Source organism: Prosopis cineraria, unplaced genomic scaffold, assembly GCF_029017545.1.
Source record: "Prosopis cineraria cultivar Desert tree isolate PC_DT_omini unplaced genomic scaffold, ASM2901754v1 PC9, whole genome shotgun sequence".
Lineage (NCBI taxonomy): Eukaryota > Viridiplantae > Streptophyta > Magnoliopsida > Fabales > Fabaceae > Prosopis > Prosopis cineraria.
Window position 1 is genome coordinate 30,542,956 of NW_026555340.1, and position 22,556 is coordinate 30,565,511.

The following is a 22,556-nucleotide window of genomic DNA, read 5'->3' on the forward strand; positions in this document are numbered from 1 at the left end:
TTTCCTATCCAATTTATATATAATTTCAATTAATTCAAATTACTTAATTATTCACATGCCAAGTCATATAATTCGGGCTTTTGGGGAGGATTCTACCCTTTTTTCTGGGTCAAGATAAAGAAGATTAAAAAAAAAACCCAAACTGAGAATAAAACACAAACATGAATCATGCCCCATCCCCGCCCACCCCCCCCCCCAAAAAAAAAAAAAAACTCTCTTTTTAACCCCTTCCCTTGCTCAAAAGCAAATAGAATATCTTGCTACACGTTTTGCCCAGACTTGGAAGAATCCACAAGCTACATTCACAGTAGTGTTACAGCAAACTCTCCAAGAGCTAGGCAGGTCGAGGAAAGAAACTAGCAATATTAGAGTGAAATAACATGTTAATTGAAACTGTGAGATACGCTAATTCAAGGTGAATCAACTACTCTAAATCTGCTCCGCTCATGTACCAAACAATAAAGACAAACTCTCAAAACATCAAGCTCTTGTACATACATATTCAATGATTCTACTTTTATTCAGATGATGTACAATCTATAAAAGCTGGATCTACATTTCTATTAAAAAATAAAAAATAGGTTCCACTTTTGGCAGCGTTCAAGGATACACCAAAGCCAAAAGTAACCAGTGCAGCAATCCAAAACTAGGCAGGCACCCGTCCTCCTATTGTCTATGCACGATGAAAACGCAATCCACTCTGCCTCAGCCCCAAGCGGGCAATGCAATCATCTTTTTGGAGACTAGAAAAGCCTGTTTTCCCTTCATTCTACCTTTGTGCCATGAGTGTTTTGTACAATAGCACTTCACCAAAACAATTTAATGAAGCCAAAGATACCACAAGTGCAGCCATGAATTGGCAATCAACGGTTGCAGCAGTGCAGCATGAATACGTTGTATGTACAAACTATCTGACCATGTCCACTCTGTCAATCACATCCAATGCTCTCTCTTTGTCAATGCCAAAATCAATCAGAGGAAGCTTAGACGAAATCCTATTAAATGTTGATTCCTTGCTTCTAGTTGTTGATGAATGGCTGCAACTCCTTGTCAGCCTGCTGCTCTTCTCCCTTGTAGTATTCATGCTGTCGAAGTCCAAGCTCTTGCTGATTCCTCGGATCCGTGTTTTCTTAATTACATCTTGCAGCAGGTTTTGTTCATCAATTGTTAGTAACGGATGCTCAGCATTCTTAGGTTGCTCATCTGTCTTTTGCAAAGCAGTGCCGGCAGCTGGCTTGAGCGTAGACTTTGCTTCACCAAAATCACTGTTAGCCTTACTTTTGATGGCCAGGCGATGAAGCCATAAAAGAAGTTCAAGAATGTAACTTTCAACTTTGTCCTTGTCTGCATGGTGAAATGTCTCAATTCGCATCACGTCAGTCTGCGTGTTCTTCCTATTTACCTCAGAGCTGCAAGAACCAAACGATCACTTTAAAAATGGGAAAACAAACAAACAAGTTTAGATGTTGTAAAAGAACTGACTAGTTACTCACCCAGTGTTCGCCCACTCCCCAACCCAACCAAAACCATGATGTGCCCTGAGTCAATTTTACAGCAATGAAATGCCAAAAAGTTACAACAGATTATACATGTATTAAATAAAATGATTTATTTGAAGAAAAACAAAACACCATACTTGGCTGTGTTGGTGGCAACTGGAACCAGCCAGTGCAATGTCTTCTCCATCTCATCTTTGATCTCTGTTACGGTCATCTTTAGAGAACAAAGGACAAATAATTAGTTGAGGACTTGAGGTTTGAGGAGATGCCTTTACTTAAGAAGAAGTGAACAACAAAGAACATAAGAAATTGATTTCAGAATGGGTTGAGTATTTCCCGTTGGTTTTTAACAATACAAGGATGTAAGCTGTGGTGGCATAAGAAAGTTGCAACATATAAACAAACCTGGTTTGCAACGTGAACAGACGGTAATTTGGAACGCAAAGCCAATTTTACATTAGGAGGCAAGCTCTGATATAATGAATCCCTTGTATTTGCAGGCATAGAACTGGATCGTGCAACCTGCCAACATCAACCCAACTCAGCACAGGTCTATTCATTGCAGCTAAACAAATTTTTCTTAGAAACTAAAGCAGCATGGCTCACTACACTAAAATCAGAAAGCTTCCCTGGGATTTATCTTGTGATCAAATCATAGCCCGACTATCAAATGTCAGGACTCTTAACAATTAACGCAAATAGTGGCCTTTCCCCCTAATGTTTTAGTTGTACTGTTAGTTAAAAGACATTAAAAAGGAATTTTGGGCTGCCAAGTGCAGTCCAATCCTTTGACGATATGGGCAATGCATACAAATTGAGCATTATCAAATACTCAATATTTTTTTTAATATAGGACCATCTTCCTAGGTGAATGAAACAAGTTTAAGCATCAATGCATCAGGTTGTTAATTGTTCACATGCACATATTTTTGCGTCAACAAAAGTAGCAAATAGAAATTTAGGTTCATATAATTTTGGATCAAGATAATTGTGCTATCATGTTATGCTGGGGAAGTGTTTATTACGAGAAACTGATGAAGAAATCCAATATTTAAAGGCAATAATAAGATAAGACTCTCTTGATACTTGATTAATAAAATAAAACTATCACCTGGAAAAGGCACATTTTAGATTAGAGACTTTTAATGAAAAAAGGCATCATAGAAGATAAACTTACAAGAGTATCGATTTGGAGTACTATATTTGCATAGTGCAAAGCAAGGCCTGCAGGACCCAATCTTTGACGACTGCTGCTGCATCCAATTACAGGCTTCTGACGATCTGCAGTAGTTCATGGATAAAAATCATTACAAGTAAGAAGCAAAATACAGATTTCAATACATGCTGTTTTCGAGAGTGAGTGATGAGAGAAAAAATTAAAACCAGATAACTCTCCCCGCTACCCTTCCAGTATCTTTACATCTCCGCCCCTTCTCCCATTCATTTTCTCCCATTTCAACTTATAAATGTTCCGAGAACAATACGTTTAGCTCAATATGATTGAGACATGCACAATAGTTATAAATAAGTAACATTAACTGAATCATATGAAACGAGAACAAGATGCTGAAAGTAACGGATATTATACCTTCACTGCCAAAGATATTGTCCATCTCCAAATGCAAAAATTGGACAACGTCTACAAGCATCTCCATAATCTGTAATCCATAAGAATATGAATCACACTGATCAAGAGACAAGAGAAACAAATCCATCTAAAGTAACAATCTAAACTCTAAGCTACCTCCTCCAAACTTCTGGACCAGAGTGACTTTTTCTTCAACTGTTTAACTTGCTTCTTTTGAGTTTTAAGTTCCGCCCTCAAGATTGGGAGGCTATCATCTATATGTAGAGAGACATTCAGGTCAAAAGTTACATATAAAAGATTTTCCTAAAATATTGCTCATATATGGTAAAGTCAAACATGTCAATCAGAGTGAATATCTTTATCATACTCCTATGCAATTCTGATTTCAAAAATTCAAACAAATTCCTCAGCATACTGGCCATTGCATGCGATACTATTCTAGACATTACAATCTATGACTCTACTACTCTAGTACAGAACCAAAAGTAGATGCATTAGCAAGTAGCAGCAGTGATCTCTTTGACTGTCAATTATTCTCGCATAGGGATGACAAGCTATAAGACTTGGCATAATGAGAATAGGGCTCAAGTAGACAACAGCAAGTTTACATTTATTTCACAGCCTCGGTGAATCAATTCTTTAACTTAAATGTCATCTTTACTTTTCATAGCAGTCATAATTTCCAAAAGGAGTGCAAAGGAATCCATAAATCAGCGTGGCATACCATTAGAAGGAACATTCTAGTAGATGTTCAAAACTAAAATGGCAGACCATTTTCACTAGCAGTCTAAATAATTAAACAAACGAGACATGATATAGCATAACCAGTTATTCTACATTGGTCAGATACTACTGATGTATAGACAGTGAAACAGTAAACAACGAAAGCAAATATCTGTCTAACCAATTACACTATGGCAGTCTTGTCCAAGTTTAAGACATATTCTCCACCTTCCAAATGTTCATTCTATCAAAAAGCCCCAATTAATCTTCTCTTTTGACTTTATGTTCTTTAGAAAGCTTTGTATTTTCAATAAAAGATTGCTTATCACAAACAAGAGTTGCAAATCGTGTCACAAGTAGGATATACGATCACCTTTATGAGCTGCACCAGAACTATCATCCTCTTGGCGCTTACTGAGATAGTCTTGCTGAAATCTATCCAGAGCATGTAATTCATGGTATAACTCCTGAAGCAATAAAAAATTATATAAAAATCTTATTCAGAATTATGCCATGCATTAGTAAGGCCTAAGAAAAACATAAATAAAAGGCTAACTAGAATAAAAAGCAAATGCATGGGACAATAAAATCTTTGTCAGGGGATAGATAAATCCCCTTGTTTCTACCAGGGGAAGATAATCGAAAACCTTGAATATAAATTTTATAAAATTGTATAATGTTGAGTGATTCTAGATTATGCATATATGAGCATGAACAGACTAGGAAATGCCACGCAAGGCACAAAAAATATAGTATGTACTTCCTCATCTTATTTAATCAGACTACCAAATGGAAATTATAATGACTGAGTGTGTACTACATTTAAAATAACTCAAGAAATATCAGTCAGTTCATCCCCATAATAGGAAGCAAGCTGTACATAAATGATTAAACCAATTAAGAAAAGAGTACATACAAGATCCAACCATCATAAAATTCACCTCATTTCAGAAACATTTGTATCATAATGAAATTAAGGTAATCGTCTAGGACATATTCCATGTCAGTTTTACTTCAGTACAAGATGTCACATCAATGTGGAACACAACTCAATATCAAGTTATTTGCGTTGACAGATTATACATAGGTAAAAATAGTTGTATACTATCACACAAAAATAAAAAATAAAAGTAGTTGTATACATCAATCCCCCTTCACCTTTGCACATAGATCATGATGCATTTGAAGACATCATGTAGACTATAGTGGAAGTGGAAGAGAGAAGAGGGCAAACACTCTTTGCAACTGATATGTTATATGTGTACAAGAAAAGCAGTTAAAAAGCTTTCAATCAATTCAACAAAGTAGATATCAGTTCTGGACTTAATATTTGATCTCAAATTAGATGAGGATAATACTCACAGCTGTGAGCTGGACCCAAGTCATCAATTGCTGCATCATTGATTCAACCTCATCTGTTGACAGTCTCTGGGCATTCTGTTCTCTGTTGATTCTGTAATATAGAATAAATAGATGTCTTGTAAAAGAGTCAGTACAAGAGAGGGGAACATATGAAAAGCTAAAATTCTCATGAATTAAGAGAGTACAATTTATATTACTTCTCAAAGTAACGGTCCAAGTTGTGCCATTGAGGATCCTTGGAGCGATTTCCGAAACGGATTACCTCATCAGCAAAAACTTTCAACTCCTCCCTGAAGGCAAAACCAAATGATTACTTGCAGTTGCCATTTCATAATCATAATAAAATCAAATGAATAATTTAGCTTATTTAGGAACTGAATTCACTTAACTCATCTAACTTAACCCTATACTTACCTCTTATCTGCAGCAACAATCCTTAGAAGTTCATCCGTATCCTTAGATACTAAATCTTGCACACCCTTTGAAGGAAGCACCTCTTCTTTTAAATGCCAAATACTTCGGTTCGACAGAGATTGAATGAGACTAGAGCCCTTGACGATAGTGTTTGCAACCTCAAATGCTAAGATAGCAATTTCATTTCCTTTTGTTGCAGTTCCAGAAATAAACCCACTTCCAGCATTTAAATTTGTCATGCTGCTCCCAAGAGTGTCCAAGACATCCACTGCCTTCCCAATTCCAATGGTACCAGCTCTTCCTAGACGTGAACTCACCTCTGAAACCTGAAACAGAAAATATCTTTGTAGGTACCATCAAAATTTTCCAACCTTGGTCGTTTTATTCTCCTTTCGTTTCAACAAACCTGCTTACTTAACTTAAAGACATAACAAAACAGTAAACTAAATTTGAAAGTAGTAAGTATATATGTGGGGTAAAACAACAAATAAAATAGCTAATTCAAATTGTAACCATTGCAATGAAGAGGATGAAGACCGTGAAGTTCAGCCAGTATAATAAAATCCTATGCACTGATTCTCATGAATGTGGATGGGTGTTGGTTAGTACAGATCATTAGGCTTGGAAGCATGCCAAAATTTTCTAGACAACAAGAAGTTCACAGGAAAGACACGGTTGAAATTTTTATAACCTACTCTGCTATTAAGTGGTCAACAGATTCTTCAACCAATCCAATGGACTCATTCTCAGTTCAAGATTCATATCATTAGGGCTTTCGTTGTGTTCTCCTTTTCTATATTGTTGCTAGCTTTTTCTAAAATATCTGCAACTATTCAATAAGCATTCCCTCTAAAAATCGGGGTAAATGTACATGCGCTGCTGGCCTTGTTTTGAGTTCCCACCAACAAAAGGCCTTTTTTACCAGTCAACTTATGGCTAGTTAGGAGGTGTTACCATTAACGAGCTTCCCTTGCCAGAATAAACTAGCGATCCTGCTCATTAAAAACAATTGCTTAGGACTTTCCTATTTTAAAATAATGATCCTGCTTTCTGATTTAATTCTCGGAAACTAACCAGATTTTCATTGCCATGCCATTGACAGGCGAGGGTAAAAAAAAAAAAAAATTCTAAAAATGCGCATAGTTAGGACAAATTAATCCGGACTCTCAACATAAACCCCTGCGATCTATAAATAGATCCATCACTGAGTAGCCCAGCTCGGGCGCATAAATAATAGTAAAGAATTAGTCAAAGGGTTGAGCATTTGAAGCGAACCATAATGAACCAACCTTTGCCACAGCAGCCTGCCTTGATTTAACTGATCTAGATTTGTGTGGAAAAGAATCAGAAAAGCGTGGGATTCCATCATAGAAATCATTTGGACTAGTCCCTGCATCTAAGCCTCGAATTTCACTAGGTTCTTGCAAATCCTTCTCCATTTTCTCACGTATCTGAGGTGCAGTAGTGAAATCACTCGGCACGCTAGACTGGCCATTCTTACCAGATTTATGATTCACAAAATTTTCATCGGTCTTGGCAAACACCTTGTCCTCGTTGGCGGACCTCGAACAAATTCCCCCCATAGTTTCAGATAACCAAACAAAAACTCAACCGCTGTACCCCCTGACATGTACTCAAAGGCTCAGCTCCGGTAACACCTCCATGTCTCGAATTAACAGAGAAGACCCGTTATTTTTCTCTCCAGTTTGCAGTCAATGTTATGGAGGCATGTGTAGAACAATTGGAAACAAACACGGAGAAACGAATATCGGAACTCTGAAGTGAAAGACACTAGGGAAAGGAAAAATTCCAGATTCCAAAAGAGAAGGGTTTTAGTTTTGGGGAGGCTTATGGGATTGGGATGGGGCAAAAGCTTGAATATTGAGGAAGTTGAAGTCCACACTCAACCTCTCTTTGAGCGCCAAGAAGGTAATTATAACATTACAGTTACAATAATAATATAATAACAATGAGAATCGCAATTCCCTTTCGCTAGAGTCCTACAAACATCTACTTGGTAAAAAGTTAAATTTGAACTTGTCAAACTAGTATTGTTTGGGTGTGACTGTGAGTTAATTGAATGATAGATATGCGTAAAGTGAAAAACTTTCCTATGATTAATAATGAGGATAGAGGAAAATCATATGGTTTGAAGAGAAGGGAAGTTCAGGCCCAAAAAAAGAAGAGAAGGAAAGAGCATCAGAGTAATGGGAGGGGGGGGGGGGGGTAGGTTAAGCAGTTAAGGGTAGCTGAAGAAGCCGCCCATGGCTCTTCCCTCGCGAGATATCACAGACAGACAAGACTACCGCCTTTGACCGGCGACACGGAATTGGTCGCATTCAAATTTCTTCGCTGACCATCTCACTTCCCTTCGGTCTTCGTCTTCGTATGCGTTTTATAATTTTATCTGAATATTTAAGGAAAAATTACAGTTAAGTCATAAGAAAATCAATTAATTCAAATCAAGTTTTAATTAATTTCAAAGCGTTAACAAAGTTTATTGATCCTTGATGATAATAAGTTTAACAATTTTAGATATTTACAAATTTAATTTTTAATTTTGCAAATTTGTTGTGATACATTTTGTAAATTATTTTTTAAATTTTAACAAAAAAACACAAATATTCATCTTTCATGTTGACAAATATTAAGCCTAATAACTCCAATCATAATATTCTGATTTTAAGCTGTAAATTAATTGAGAAAAACTTGTGCATTTGAGGAATTATGAGTATTGTGGGGTAATTGTAAAATTATGTTTGATTGAGGTTTATTGAGATTGATTCATTATTTAAGCGATTAATTATTAGTTGAAATTGGAAATAGAATTATGTATAAGAGTTATTTGGAATCCAAAAAAAAATACTAGGCCTACATTATCGGGTTTAGGTGTGATTTTTTAGCACTATATTATGTGCCGCGGCATACAATACATTTTAAACATTGATATTTAATTTGCAAAATCAAAAAGAGAGGGAGATAAACAAAATAATGGGAGGTGAAATTAAGTAACTTTGCCAAGGTTTCACATCTTCCACCATACAAGCTTGATTTTGAGGCTTCAACCATTTAAGGTAAGCTCATCTATCATTCTCCTATCCTCTTGTCTCCATTTTCCAAGCAAAATTTGTTGGCATTTATGTTAGGCCTTTCATCTAAAGGTTGCCTTAGTTGTGGATCTAGGCCATGAGGCATGTTTGAGGTTAGATGGATATTGTTCAAATCGTTTTGATGGTGGAAATTACCGTATAGGGTGATTAAATTTGAAACCCTAAATTTATAGGATGATAATGAGTGATTAAACATTAAATTTATGCTTAAGAGATGAAATAAGGATGAGAATGATTAAATTTGGTTATTAAAGTATATGGGAGTGCATTAGGGTTATGAGATCAATTAATCTAATCCTATAATTAGCACGTGATTAGTGTTTGAATACATGTATTAACAATAATCAGCCTTGTATATTATGTAGATTGTAGTTTTAATACTGTTGGTGGTGATTAGTGGCTTATCCAAGGAAATTTGCTTGCTAAGGGTAAAAGTAACCTTTATTAATTTATTATGGTGTTTGCTTTGTAATTATTTGCGTTAGTGTTTAGTTAAAAATTAAAAATAAGTATCATTTGGAAAATATTATATTTGGAAGTCTATATTATTTGTTTGGAAATTTTATTGGCAAGTGAGATGAAATTGTACATGATTTCGATATTATGTTTGGATATGTGTAAATTTGTTTGGTGTGTCTTTCTTGCTTGGATATATTATCGATATGACTTATTGGGTTTGAAACGGTGATAGAAATTTCTTGCATGAATGGTAATTATATTACATGATATGTTCTTATTAGACCCAATAAATGGCTCGCAGCTTGGACTAGCATACCTTTAGCAAAATTAGTTAGATTCCAAGTACAAAGTAAGGCGGAGATAAGGTGTAGATATGCATTTCACTGTTTGATTTGCTTGTCTATAATTTATTTGAAAACATGCTTTATTTGCCCAATTAGCAATTGTATAATTAGCTGTATTACATGTATTATGGCATTTTTTATTATTGAGATTTTTACATCTCATTCCTTGCTGTTAACATTTTTTAGGGAAAACTTTAGTGAAAGAAGTACTAAAGGCATAGTGTTGGTGTGTGGACACCAACTAGTAGTGTTAGGCCTCATTTTTGTTTAGCTATGTATATTTTGTCAACCTCAAAGTATACTTTTATGGATTGAACATGTGACTCAGTATTTTTAGATTAAACTTGTATGCAGTAGTCACGAGACATATTTTTGATATTTGTGGTCTTATTTTGATATGAATATTATGCTTGGAGCATTGCATTATATTATGAAAATTTATATTGAGTTTTAATTTTAATTGTATTGGGTGGCTATAACTCAATTGATAAAATTAAGTGCATATGATCGTTACAATAACCTACTTAGGTCATTTTATGCATTTATGATTTGGTCAAGTGGTTTGAGCGTTAATGTTGGCTTTGGTTTTGGTTTGGCGAAGTAAATTGTTTGGGAAGTGCATTCTTATAACTAATTGCTAGATTATATTATAAGCTCTATATAGACATTTGAATGACTCAATTTAAATATGTGTACATAAAATTATGACATTTTAAAGTTTGCATTTACTATTTATGTTGTTATTTGTTTATACGACACCACACATTTTGTGTAATGCTTTCAATTTTTACATTTTTTTTTGTAAATTAATAGTTTGATAAACTATTTTAATAATTTTGAACTCTTACCATTATAGAAAAAAGAGCTATAAAAACCTTTCACAAATGGCATACCATGATAAAAAAAAGGGTTTATTATAACATAAATATTTAAATATAATGAATTTACTTTACCATGATAATTAAGAAAACAGTCGTTAAATATTTTAAATGTATACCCCTGTTACAAATTCAAAATCATGGTCACATAAGCAACACTTCACAAACCATGTCTTTGCTATAAATACACAACTTGAGCCCAATTATACATTTTCCTATTGACTACGACCAAACCAAACTACCACATATGGGCATACCTGGTTGAAATTCTACTTCACAGATATCCAGGACTATGAGGGATAGACAAAATTTTCTCAGCATATAAAATACAATAATTCATAAATAAAGTTTACATGTTCAATATATACATATACGCCCTAAATTGGCATAATATACATCTAATAAAAATAAAGAGGTTGAATTAGAAAATGGTGTCTCATGTATCAAATTATGCCTCAGGTACTTATTTGGCCAAACTCACTTCTAAAAAAATTAATAACCATAGAGAATGAGACTTAACAGTCTTAATAACCAAATATTAATACGCAATAATGCACATAAGGTAGTTGACTGTGCGATTGTTAAGTAGACAAATAAAACAATTAATCAACAATATGAACAATTATTCAATTAGCGTGACTATACTTTATATCCCTCTATATTCCATACTCAAACACCAAGTCACTTGATTAAAGGTGAGTTGGACTAAGCTACAAGCGATAGTTTCAATAAAGGTTTATCGCGTGGTAACTCGATCAAACAAAAATCCCTATTGAACAATTTTTAATATATTTCAACCAGTCACGCATTTATAACAATCAACTAGATAATTTATCTCACATTTTTAGTAGTGTCAATATTCACAAAATATTCATAAATATAAATTTAACCCCCTTGACAATTATTTCGAACAAAAATATACACATATATTATTTCAAATAACAAAACACACACACAATAATCACACACACACACATATTACTATACATTAATCATGGTTACTTCGTACCTTGAATAACATGTTCTCTTATACAACACCTCTTTCACCACTTTCTTAGACAACACAATTTACATAGTCATTTAATAATATATGTATGATAATAATTACATAATACTAAACATTAATTTTATATTAAATTAATAAATAATTTTAATTTAAAGAATTAGAAAGTTTAGGCTTAATTTTTATATTAACACTAATTCCAAGTTAGTTCCTCATTTAATTTTTTAATTTTTTTTAAAATTCTCATACATCAATAAACTATACCTAAGTTTTAAATCAATCATAATATCAAAAATTTCATCAATTTATTTTCTAAGAATTCATCCAAAAATAATTTAAAAATTTAAAAATTATTATCAAGGCTAAAATCACCATTTCATATGTAACATCCTAAAAATTTTAAGACTCAAATTTATTTAAAAAAAATAAACAAAAATAAAATAAAATATCTATAATTAAATTAAAATTTAGAATAATTTAATAGAGGCCCAGAGTTCGAATTTTACTAAGCAAAAGTTTGGTTTTATTTGATTTTTAACTATGGGAAAAATTACCAAAGTTGACCCGGGCTTTTGTGCAATAATAAAAAATATTGGGCCCTTTCTTGTAATTTTTCCCAAAGTTTTTGACCAGCATTTTAAGGAGCAAACTGATGCAGAAACGCAAAGAAAATGAGAAAGGAAGCAAACGCACAAACGGGAGAGAGAGAGAGAGGAAGAAGAGAAGAGAAAGGGAGGGAGTTAGGCTTGGATCTAGGAGTCTTTGCGACCGTTGCGAGCTCGGCTACACGATAGGTAAACTCCCTACTTCAATCCTCTTCTCTTTCTCTTGATTTTCTTCAATTTTTGGAAGAGAAAATTTTTAGATTTTGATCCCAAAGGCTTTATTCTTGTAAGCTTTTGTTTCTTTAGATTCTAGGGAGCATGTTTTGAGTTTCTATATAGTGATCTAATGTTTTGAGTGAATAATTGGATGAAAAGAGGTGTTTTGGGCACAAAATAAACCTTGAGAAATTGGGTTTTTGCTCCTCAATGGTTTAAGCCTATTGATTTAGTTATAATTTTGCTATTTGAGCCCAATAAGATTTAAATTAAGATTTGGTTTTCATTATAAGGGCTAATGGTGAAAGTTGGTGGCACTAAGTAAAGGTTTTTAATTGATTAAAAAAAATTATATAAATTGAAAATTAGCCTAGTGATGGCTAATAAATGGTTTTGGTGGTTAAGTGATACTATGTGAATGGTTGGTTTAATATATGGACCATTAGGGTGGATTATGACTCATTGACCTAAGTTGTGTGGTATAAGTTATAGTCTTCATTAATACTATTTGTCATGATAAGTGATGTGGATCACTTATATGTTGTAGAAAATTGTTGGTGGAACTTATTGAGAAGTAAGGAACAAGCCGAGCCCTTTTGTACAAGGGGAACTCTTTTAGTACCAAAGGGTTGAGGTAACAGGGGAATTTATATTTCTTATTACTTTGTTTTAGCTATTTTTGAATAAATATTACTAGTTATCATGCATTACATGTTTTAAAAGATTAAATGTGCTTTATAAGGGGTTATGGGGTACTACTTTGATTATAGTGCAAATATGTTTTCTAATTGTTTAATAACAATGTTTTTATGGAAATGAGATTTATAAATATTATACTACTTTAGAGTGTTGAATGGTCAATACTCACGAAAGGTAGACAAGAGTAAAAGGTGTAACACACCAAATTTTTTTTTTTTAAATAATTTAACTCAACCATAGTTGGGTTACAGCCACCCAACACATTTTTATATCAATAATTTGATATAAAATATTTTATAATTGGCTTCAACTCACACACTATAACATTTCAGATAAATTTTTACCTCCCACATGCCATTAGGCTAAATCACATTTGTCCATCCTTATACTCCCAACAAGTAAACTAAATCACATTTGTCCATCCTTATACTCCCAACAAGTAAAATAAGCAATTTAATCAATTTTCAACACAAGCCAGTTATTTGACCTTATAATCATGCCATTTTAACCAATCCAAAGTAAACCAAATATTAAAATTACAGTCATCCAAATTGTACCAAAAATAGAAATAGTTTGAAAGGCATGATTACATTTATATATTCATATAATTGACAATAAACAAAAAAGTCCTAATATTGGCAATATAACACATTATAAATCATAAATTAAATACCCAAAAGAGACAGTGGATCTATACCACTAAGCCTCTGGGACTCCTCCACGTGTCACTCGTGGCTCTTCTCCTGAAAATTGTTAACCACATAATGAGACTCAAAAGTCCCAGTAACCAAAGCCAATTTATGATAGTGTATACAAACAGTTAAGTGTGTGCTTACTAAGTGAGAATTAAAAATAATATAATTCCAACAAATATAAGAAATATTATAATAAACACAAACAACCATCCTTATATCCCTCCATTAACCTCGAGCCGTAGCCCTCACTCGGTACTAAATTACCCGGCCAAAGGTAGATTAGCCCGAGCCCTTACAAACCACCTATTGAGCTCCAATAGGGGCGTACCACGTGGCACATAAATACAACAATAATAGCAAGTCTCCCAACACCTCCCACAATAATAAACAAATTCATAATAATATTGCACAATTATACAATATTACAAAATTCATAATTTTCTCAATAATCACCCAATTAACATGAAGTAACACTAATCACAAATTAAAAGCATGGTTACCTTGTGGCTTTTTCAATAAATTATTCCTTAAAATTTCTCTCTCACCACAATCTTCACCAGTAATACAATCTACAAATAACATATTATTTATAAATATTAGTTTCAATTTTTGAAACTAATAAAATAATTCTAATAATAGAATTAAAAATATAACATAATTCCTAATCTCAATCTTAATACAAATCTATAGTTAATACTATTAAGTATAATTTTTAACTCCTCTTTTAATTATCAATAAACATTAATAATCTAAAAATCAACTTCTAAACTAATTTCTATTATCAAAATTTTCTTTTTATTTCATAAATTCGTACCTAAAATACTCAAAAATTAAAAATTAAGTCTCTAGCTTAGAATCATAATCCTATAACCATAATAATTCATTTCTCATCCCAAATAATCATCTAAACCTCAATAAATCAACATATATTTTCAGATCTAGTTTAGAATTTGATCCATAAGCCACAGATTCAAAGATCATCAATAAATTTATACTCTAAACATTTATTATACTACTGACAACCTCAAAAATCATATTTATTCAACATAAATTCATCCCTCTTCCAGATCTTAAATTTTCTACCACTACAAACTCAGAAACTAAAGAAGAAGGATGACTAAGAAAAATTTTTAGAACACTTACTTAGTCTTGAAAAGCTTAAAATCACACCCTAAATATCCTATTAAAAACTCTTACCTTAAAAATTTAGATATTTCGCACCGGCAACTCGCTTCTCTCCGCCTCAGCTCGCGCGCAGGAATGAATGAGGAAATGAAGGAAGGTGAGTTTTTATAAAAATTCAGTGGGTCCCACATTTTTTTTTAATTATTTTCTCTCTCTTCTTCTTCTTTTCTTTTTATTATTATTTTATTATTGTTACTGTTGAGGCGGCGGACGAAACAATTTGCTTTCTTCTTCTTCTTCCTTTCTTTTCCTTTCTTTCTTTTATTATTATAATAATAATAATTTAATAATATTTATTTTTTATTTATTATTATTTTTTTTATTTTTATTATTTTATTTTATTTTTATTTTTTTTTTATACCTTTTTTTTTTATAATAATAATTTAATAATACTTTTCAAAATTTTTATTAACCCAAATTAACTATTAAAATTTAAATTGGGATGTTACAATTCTCCCCTCCTTTTAGAAATTTTGTCCTCAAAATTTAAAATTAATAACTATTAACTACTCACTTAATCAAAAAGACGAGGATAATCACGTCGCATACTGTCCTCGGTCTCCCACGTAGCATCACCTGGAGTTGTGCTCTTCCAGATTACTTTAACCAATCTAATGGTCTTGTTTCTTAATTGCTTGTCCTTATAATCCACAATCCTTTCTGGTTCAGCTTTGAATGTAAATTCTCCCTGAGTTCAATTTCCTCGGGTTCAATTATATGGGAAGGATCTGGTTGATACTTTTTCAGTTGTGACACATGGAATACGTTGTGTATTCCAGCAATTTGGGGTGGTAATGCTACTTGGTACGCTACTGGTCCAACTCGTTTTAAGATCTCAAAAGGCCCCATAAACCTTGGTGTCAACTTCTTAGCCTTAATAGCTCTTCCAACACCAGTTACTGGAGAGATTTTCAAAAATACATGGTCACCTACTTCAAACTCAAGCGGTCTTCTCCTCTTATCCGCATAACTCTTTTGTCTACTTTGAGCTGTGAGTAATTTTTGCTTGATTAAAGCAATCTTTTGGGTAGTCTCATCAACAATGTCTGGCCCCAAAACAGTTCTCTCACTTAATTCTGTCCAACACAGTGGCGATCTACATTTTCTTCCATACAATGCCTCATAAGGTGCCATCTGAATGCTAGAATGAAAACTATTATTGTAGGCAAATTCAGCTAATGGTAAGTGACTATCCCAATTACCTCTAAGCTCAATGGCACACGCTCTTAACATGTCTTCAAGAGTTTGTATGGTTCGTTCCGTTTGCCCATCGGTCTGGGGGTGGTAAGCGGTGCTAAAACTCAGACGAGTACCCATGGCTTCCTGTAATGACTTCCAAAAGTTTGATGTGAATCTCGGATCACGATCAGATACAATATTTGTCGGCACTCCATGCAATCTCACCACTTCTCTTATGTAGATTTCAGTTAATTTTTCGAGAGAATACTTGATATTAGTAGCAAGAAAATGAGCTGATTTGGTGAGTCGATCTACGATTACCCATATAGTGTCATGACCAGAAGATGTTCTAGGCAATCCTGTAATGAAGTCCATAGAAATGCTGTCCCATTTCCACTCTGGAATATCAAGAGACTGTAGCATCCCGGCTGGTTTCTGATGCTCAATTTTGACTTTCTGACAAGTCAAACAACGAGTTACATGTTCAGTTACATCTCTCTTCATCCTTGGCCACCACCAACCACGTCTTAAGTCATGATACATCTTAGTTGCTCCTGGGTGAATGGTATATTTACTCTGATGAGCCTCCTCAAGTAAGATATTTTTCAATCGAGTATCATTAGGCACACACACTCTACCTTTATATCTTACGACATCATCATCGGTCACATCAAAATGTTCAGCCTTTCCAGCCCCAATCTCTACCCTAATCTTATTCAAATAATCGTCCTTCTGCTGCGAAATTCTGATTTCTTCCAAAAATTATTCTCAAATTCAGTAATATGTAGAGCAGCCAAACGATTTTCGACTACTTCTACATTTACTGCATGAAAACTACTCCATAATTCATGTTCTCTGACCATCATGTGAGCAGTATGTACAAGCTTCCTGCTCAGAGCGTCGGCGACTACGTTAGCTTTCCTGGATGATACTTCAACTCAAAGTCATAATCCTTCAAAAACTCAATCCATCTGCGCTGTCTCATGTTGAGCTCCTTTTGATCAAACAAATATTTTAAACTTTTATGATCACTGAAGACTTCAAAAGAAGAACCATAAAGATAGTGCCTCCAAATCTTCAAGGCAAATACCACAGCAGCAAGCTCCAAGTCATGAGTAGGGTAATTTTCCTCATGAGGTCTCAACTGTCGAGAGGCATAAGCCACTACTCGATCCTCCTGCATCAATACACAACCTAAACCTTTCTTAGAAGCATCAGTATACAAGGTATAAGGAGCAGTTGGAACAGGTAAGGTGAGCACCGGTGTGGTGGTCAACCTCTTTTTCAGCTCCTGGAATGCAATTTCACACTCGTTCGTCCAAATAAATGGAGCATCTTTCCTGGTCAACTTAGTCAAGGGCATTGCAATTTGTGAAAAACCCTTAATGAAACGACGATAGTAGCCTGCAAGACCCAAGAAACTCCTAATCTCTGTCACACTTCGAGGTTGCTCCCATTTCATCACTGCATCTATCTTACTAGGGTCCACTGCTACCCCTTCTTCTGAAACAACATGGCCTAAGAATTTAACTTCTTTAAGCCAAAAATCACATTTGCTCAACTTGGCATAGAGCTTGTGCTCTCTTAATATCTCCAAAACAATTTTAAGATGTCTAGCATGGTCCACCTCATCTCGAGAATAAATAAGTATGTCATCAATAAAGACTACAACAAATTCATCGAGATAAGGCCTGAAGATTCGATTCATATAATCCATGAAGACAGCTGGGGCATTTGTTAACCCAAACGGCATCACTAGGAACTCATAGTGCCCATATCTAGTCTAAAAGCAGTTTTAGGGATATCCTCTGCTCTAACCCTCAATTGATGATACCCTGATCTTAGATCAATCTTAGAAAACACCGCTGAATTGACTAATTGGTCTAACAAATCATCAATTCGAGGTAAGGGGTACTTGTTCTTGATGGTTACCTTATTCAATTGTCTATAATCAATACACAATCTAAGGCTTCCATCTTTCTTTTTCACAAACAGTACCGGTGACCCCCATGGTGATACACTCGGTCTGATAAACCCCTTCTCTAACAACTCTTCAATTTGTCTCTTCAACTCAGCTAACTCCGATGGAGACATCCTATAGGGTGCCTTAGAAATAGGCCCCGTACCAGGTACGAGTTCAATCGAGAACTCAACCTCTCGTTCTGGAGGCAAACCGATCACTTCAGTAGGAAAGACGTCAGGGAATTCTCTCACTACTGGAATCTGATCTACACCTTCTTCAATCTCTGCCTTGATTGAGAAGAAAATCATAAAAGCTTGACAGCCCTTTCTTATACACTGTTCTACTTGAGCTGCAGACAACAACATAGGACTTTGGGACTCTACAGGGGTTACAGTAAGAGCTGAGAGTGACACACTCTTTTTCTGACAATTAAGTACAGCTCCATTTGCAGACAACCAATCCATCCCCACAATAACATCAATCCCAGACAAAGACAAACAAATGAGGTCTATGGTGGTCTTTCGACCCTCATACTCAACCTCTACATTTAGACATGCCTTAGCAGTCCTTACAGTCAAACCAGCAGGAGTAGAAATCTTCACATCAAAAGGTAAGGTACACACAGGCAATTTACATCTTTTCATACATTCATCAGACACAAAAGAGTGTGTAGCACCCGAATCAAACAAAGCACAAACATCATTATCAAGGATTCGGATTATACCTCGGATAGCATTAGGGTTGTTAGCAGCCTCTGGCCCAGAGAGGGCATACACTCGTGCTGGTACTGTAGGTCTCTGATCATTACCCCTATTTTGGTTTTGATAGCAGAATCGAGCAATATGACCAGGCTTCTGACAGATGTAACAAACCCAACAATCACCAGAATGAAACTTCCCACACTTACTGCATGCTTGATTACTAGCAGCACTAGGAGTAGGATTAAAGGTAGCTGGGCTCCTATAGGACCCTTGACTTCCACTCTGATTCCCTCTGTAGCTCTGGCCCTTATGATAGTAGCCCTTCTTCTTCTGATTTCTAAAGCCTCCAAAGATTTGACTGCTCCTCTTCTCTACTCCACCAATGGGTCTGGTGTGGATAGGGGGCTTCCCATGAGGTTCTTTCCTCCTCTCTCTATCAGCTTCTAATCTAGCCTCTCTCTTCCTCCGAGAAACTATTCGAAGCTTATTGCACATCTCACTGAATGTCTTGATCTCAAAAGGGGCTAACTGTTCCCTTAGATCAGGCCTCGCCTTCTCTAGTAATCGTTCAGCCATCCACTCCGTGTCTTCATGTTTCTGGAGGTAAGTAGAGTATTTAGATAATTCTGAGAATTGTTCAATAAATTCATCCTCATCTAAATCACCCTGCGGAATGCATGAAACTCAGCCTCCTTTTCTGCTCTCAGTGCAGTAGGAAAATAATTCTCGAACAATATGGCTTTAAAATCTTCCCAAGTAAGAGAGGAATCATCCTTCGGTCCTGATGTTTCCCACCATTTCTTAGCACTCTTCTGTAGTAGGAATATTGCCAGCTGCACCTTTTGATTAGAAGTGCACACAACCATACGAAAAATACTCTCCAATTGATCTATCCATTCTTCAACCACCGCCGGCTTAAGATTTCCATCGAAAGTAGGAGGATTAAACTTACGAAAAGTACTCCAGATCTTTGTGATCGTGGATGTCTGTTGCTCAGAGTGGAGACTCACATTCTTCGGACTAGTCTCATGGTGAGAATAGGGAGGTAAGCCTTCATCAGCAGATTGGCTCGCATTGAATACCTTGGTATGGCTTCCTTCTTGTTGGCCATTTCCCTCTCGGTTGTCATTCTCCTTATATTGTCTTAAAGCGGCCAACTCTTCTTCTTGTCTCTTCATGCGGTCACTAAGATTATATAGTAGATCCATCATTTGCCTCATGGTTGGCTCATCCTGCCTTAGTTGTGACTGTATGGGCTCGCCCTGCCCAATTTGTTGCTGTGTGGGCTCCGGTTGTGGCAGTGAAGGTATGTCATTTCCTATTGGCTCTATAGAATCACCGACAATTTCGCCACCTCTCCTAGTTTTAGACACCATCTCTCCCCTCCTAAAGGATGGAAGTCACATAATTAAGTTAACACTAATCTCAAGACAAGAAAAATAATGGAGAAGCATTATGATTTAATAATGTATATTGCCAATAAACTAGGTTAATGTATAACAATTTCATAATTTATAAGAATTGGAACATGTAGCTCTGATACCAAAATTTGTAACACACCAAATTTTTTTTTTTTTAAATAATTTAACTCAACCATAGTTGGGTTACAGCCACCCAACACATTTTTATATCAATAATTTTGATATAAAATATTTTATAATTGGCTTCAACTCACACACTATAACATTTCAGATAAATTTTTACCTCCCACATGCCATTAGGCTAAATCACATTTGTCCATCCTTATACTCCCAACAAGTAAACTAAATCACATTTGTCCATCCTTATACTCCCAACAAGTAAAATAAGCAATTTAATCAATTTTCAACACAAGCCAGTTATTTGGCCTTATAATCATGCCATTTTAACCAATCCAAAGTAAACCAAATATTAAAATTACAGTCATCCAAATTGTACCAAAAATAGAAATAGTTTGAAAGGCATGATTACATTTATATATTCATATAATTGACAATAAACAAAAAAGTCCTAATATTGGCAATATAACACATTATAAATCATAAATTAAATACCCAAAAGAGACAGTGGATCTATACCACTAAGCCTCTGGGACTCCTCCACGTGTCACTCGTGGCTCTTCTCCTGAAAATTGTTAACCACATAATGAGACTCAAAAGTCCCAGTAACCAAAGCCAATTTATGATAGTGTATACAAACAGTTAAGTGTGTGCTTACTAAGTGAGAATTAAAAATAATATAATTCCAACAAATATAAGAAATATTATAATAAACACAAACAACCATCCTTATATCCCTCCATTAACCTCGAGCCGTAGCCCTCACTCGGTGCTAAATTACCCGGCCAAAGGTAGATTAGCCCGAGCCCTTACAAACCACCTATTGAGCTCCAATAGGGGCGTACCACGTGGCACATAAATACAACAATAATAGCAAGTCTCCCAACACCTCCCACAATAATAAACAAATTCATAATAATATTGCACAATTATACAATATTACAAAATTCATAATTTTCTCAATAATCACCCAATTAACATGAAGTAACACTAATCATAAATTAAAAGCATGGTTACCTTGTGGCTTTTTCAATAAATTATTCCTTAAAATTTCTCTCTCACCACAATCTTCACCAGTAATACAATCTACAAATAACATATTATTTATAAATATTAGTTTCAATTTTTGAAACTAATAAAATAATTCTAATAATAGAATTAAAAATATAACATAATTCCTAATCTCAATCTTAATACAAATCTATAGTTAATACTATTAAGTATAATTTTTAACTCCTCTTTTAATTATCAATAAACATTAATAATCTAAAAATCAACTTCTAAACTAATTTCTATTATCAAAATTTTCTTTTTATTTCATAAATTCGTACCTAAAATACTCAAAAATTAAAAATTAAGTCTCTAGCTTAGAATCATAATCCTATAACCATAATAATTCATTTCTCATCCCAAATAATCATCTAAACCTCAATAAATCAACATATATTTTCAGATCTAGTTTAGAATTTGATCCATAAGCCACAGATTCAAAGATCATCAATAAATTTATACTCTAAAACATTTATTATACTACTGACAACCTCAAAAATCATATTTATTCAACATAAATTCATCCCTCTTCCAGATCTTAAATTTTCTACCACTACAAACTCAGAAACTAAAGAAGAAGGATGACTAAGAAAAATTTTTAGAACACTTACTTAGTCTTGAAAAGCTTAAAATCACACCCTAAATATCCTATTAAAAACTCTTACCTTAAAAATTTAGATATTTCGCACCGGCAACTCGCTTCTCTCCGCCTCAGCTCGCGCGCAGGAATGAATGAGGAAATGAAGGAAGGTGAGTTTTTATAAAAATTCAGTGGGTCCCACATTTTTTTTTAAAATTATTTTTCTCTCTCTTCTTCTTCTTTTTTTTTATTATTATTTTATTATTGTTACTGTTGAGGCGGCGGACGAAACGAATTTGCTTTCTTCTTCTTCTTCCTTTCTTTTCCTTTCTTTCTTTTTATTATTATAATATAATAATTTAATAATATTTTATTTTTTATTTATTATTATTATTTTTTTTTTATTTTATTATTATTATTATTTTTATTTTTTTTTATACCTTTTTTTTTTATAATAATATTTAATAATACTTTTCAAAATTTTTATTAACCCAAATTAACTATTAAAATTTAAATTGGGATGTTACAAAAGGCATGATCTCGGTGGGAGTTCACCAATGAGAAGTGTGGATTTTTGATATTCTATGGCACACTGTCAGTACTCAGTGTTGTCTTACGTATTGTGGGCTCAGTGCACTAAAGTGGTTAGTGTATTGAGTGTTCGACACCTCTCAGTGGGGGAGGGAATCCAACATATGAAGTGTGAGGTTGAGTGCCTAGGCCAAGGTAGCCCTCACATGGAAAGTAAGTTGGGCTGGCTCTGGG

At 34.3% G+C, this 22,556-nt stretch overlaps 1 protein-coding gene and 1 long non-coding RNA gene across 2 annotated transcripts; both read right to left on the reverse strand.

Annotated features, from left to right (window-relative positions):
* Positions 1-365: 365 nt before the first annotated feature.
* On the reverse strand, positions 366-7,753 carry LOC129320055 (protein PSK SIMULATOR 1-like). Its single transcript, XM_054965204.1, has 12 exons — positions 6,876-7,753; positions 5,587-5,912; positions 5,370-5,462; positions 5,173-5,263; positions 4,184-4,277; positions 3,244-3,341; positions 3,088-3,157; positions 2,677-2,780; positions 1,905-2,021; positions 1,637-1,713; positions 1,494-1,538; positions 366-1,409 (listed from the first exon to the last, which is right to left on the reverse strand). Exons 1-12 carry the CDS (start codon positions 7,167-7,169, stop codon positions 908-910), a joined length of 1,911 nt encoding a protein of 636 aa, XP_054821179.1. The 5' UTR covers positions 7,170-7,753; the 3' UTR covers positions 366-907.
* A 5,849-nt stretch (positions 7,754-13,602) lies between these two features.
* LOC129319832 (uncharacterized) lies at positions 13,603-14,833 on the reverse strand. Its single transcript, XR_008595527.1, has 3 exons — positions 14,793-14,833; positions 14,096-14,164; positions 13,603-13,643 (listed from the first exon to the last, which is right to left on the reverse strand). It is a non-coding gene; the product is annotated as an uncharacterized LOC129319832 (long non-coding RNA).
* Positions 14,834-22,556: the final 7,723 nt, after the last annotated feature.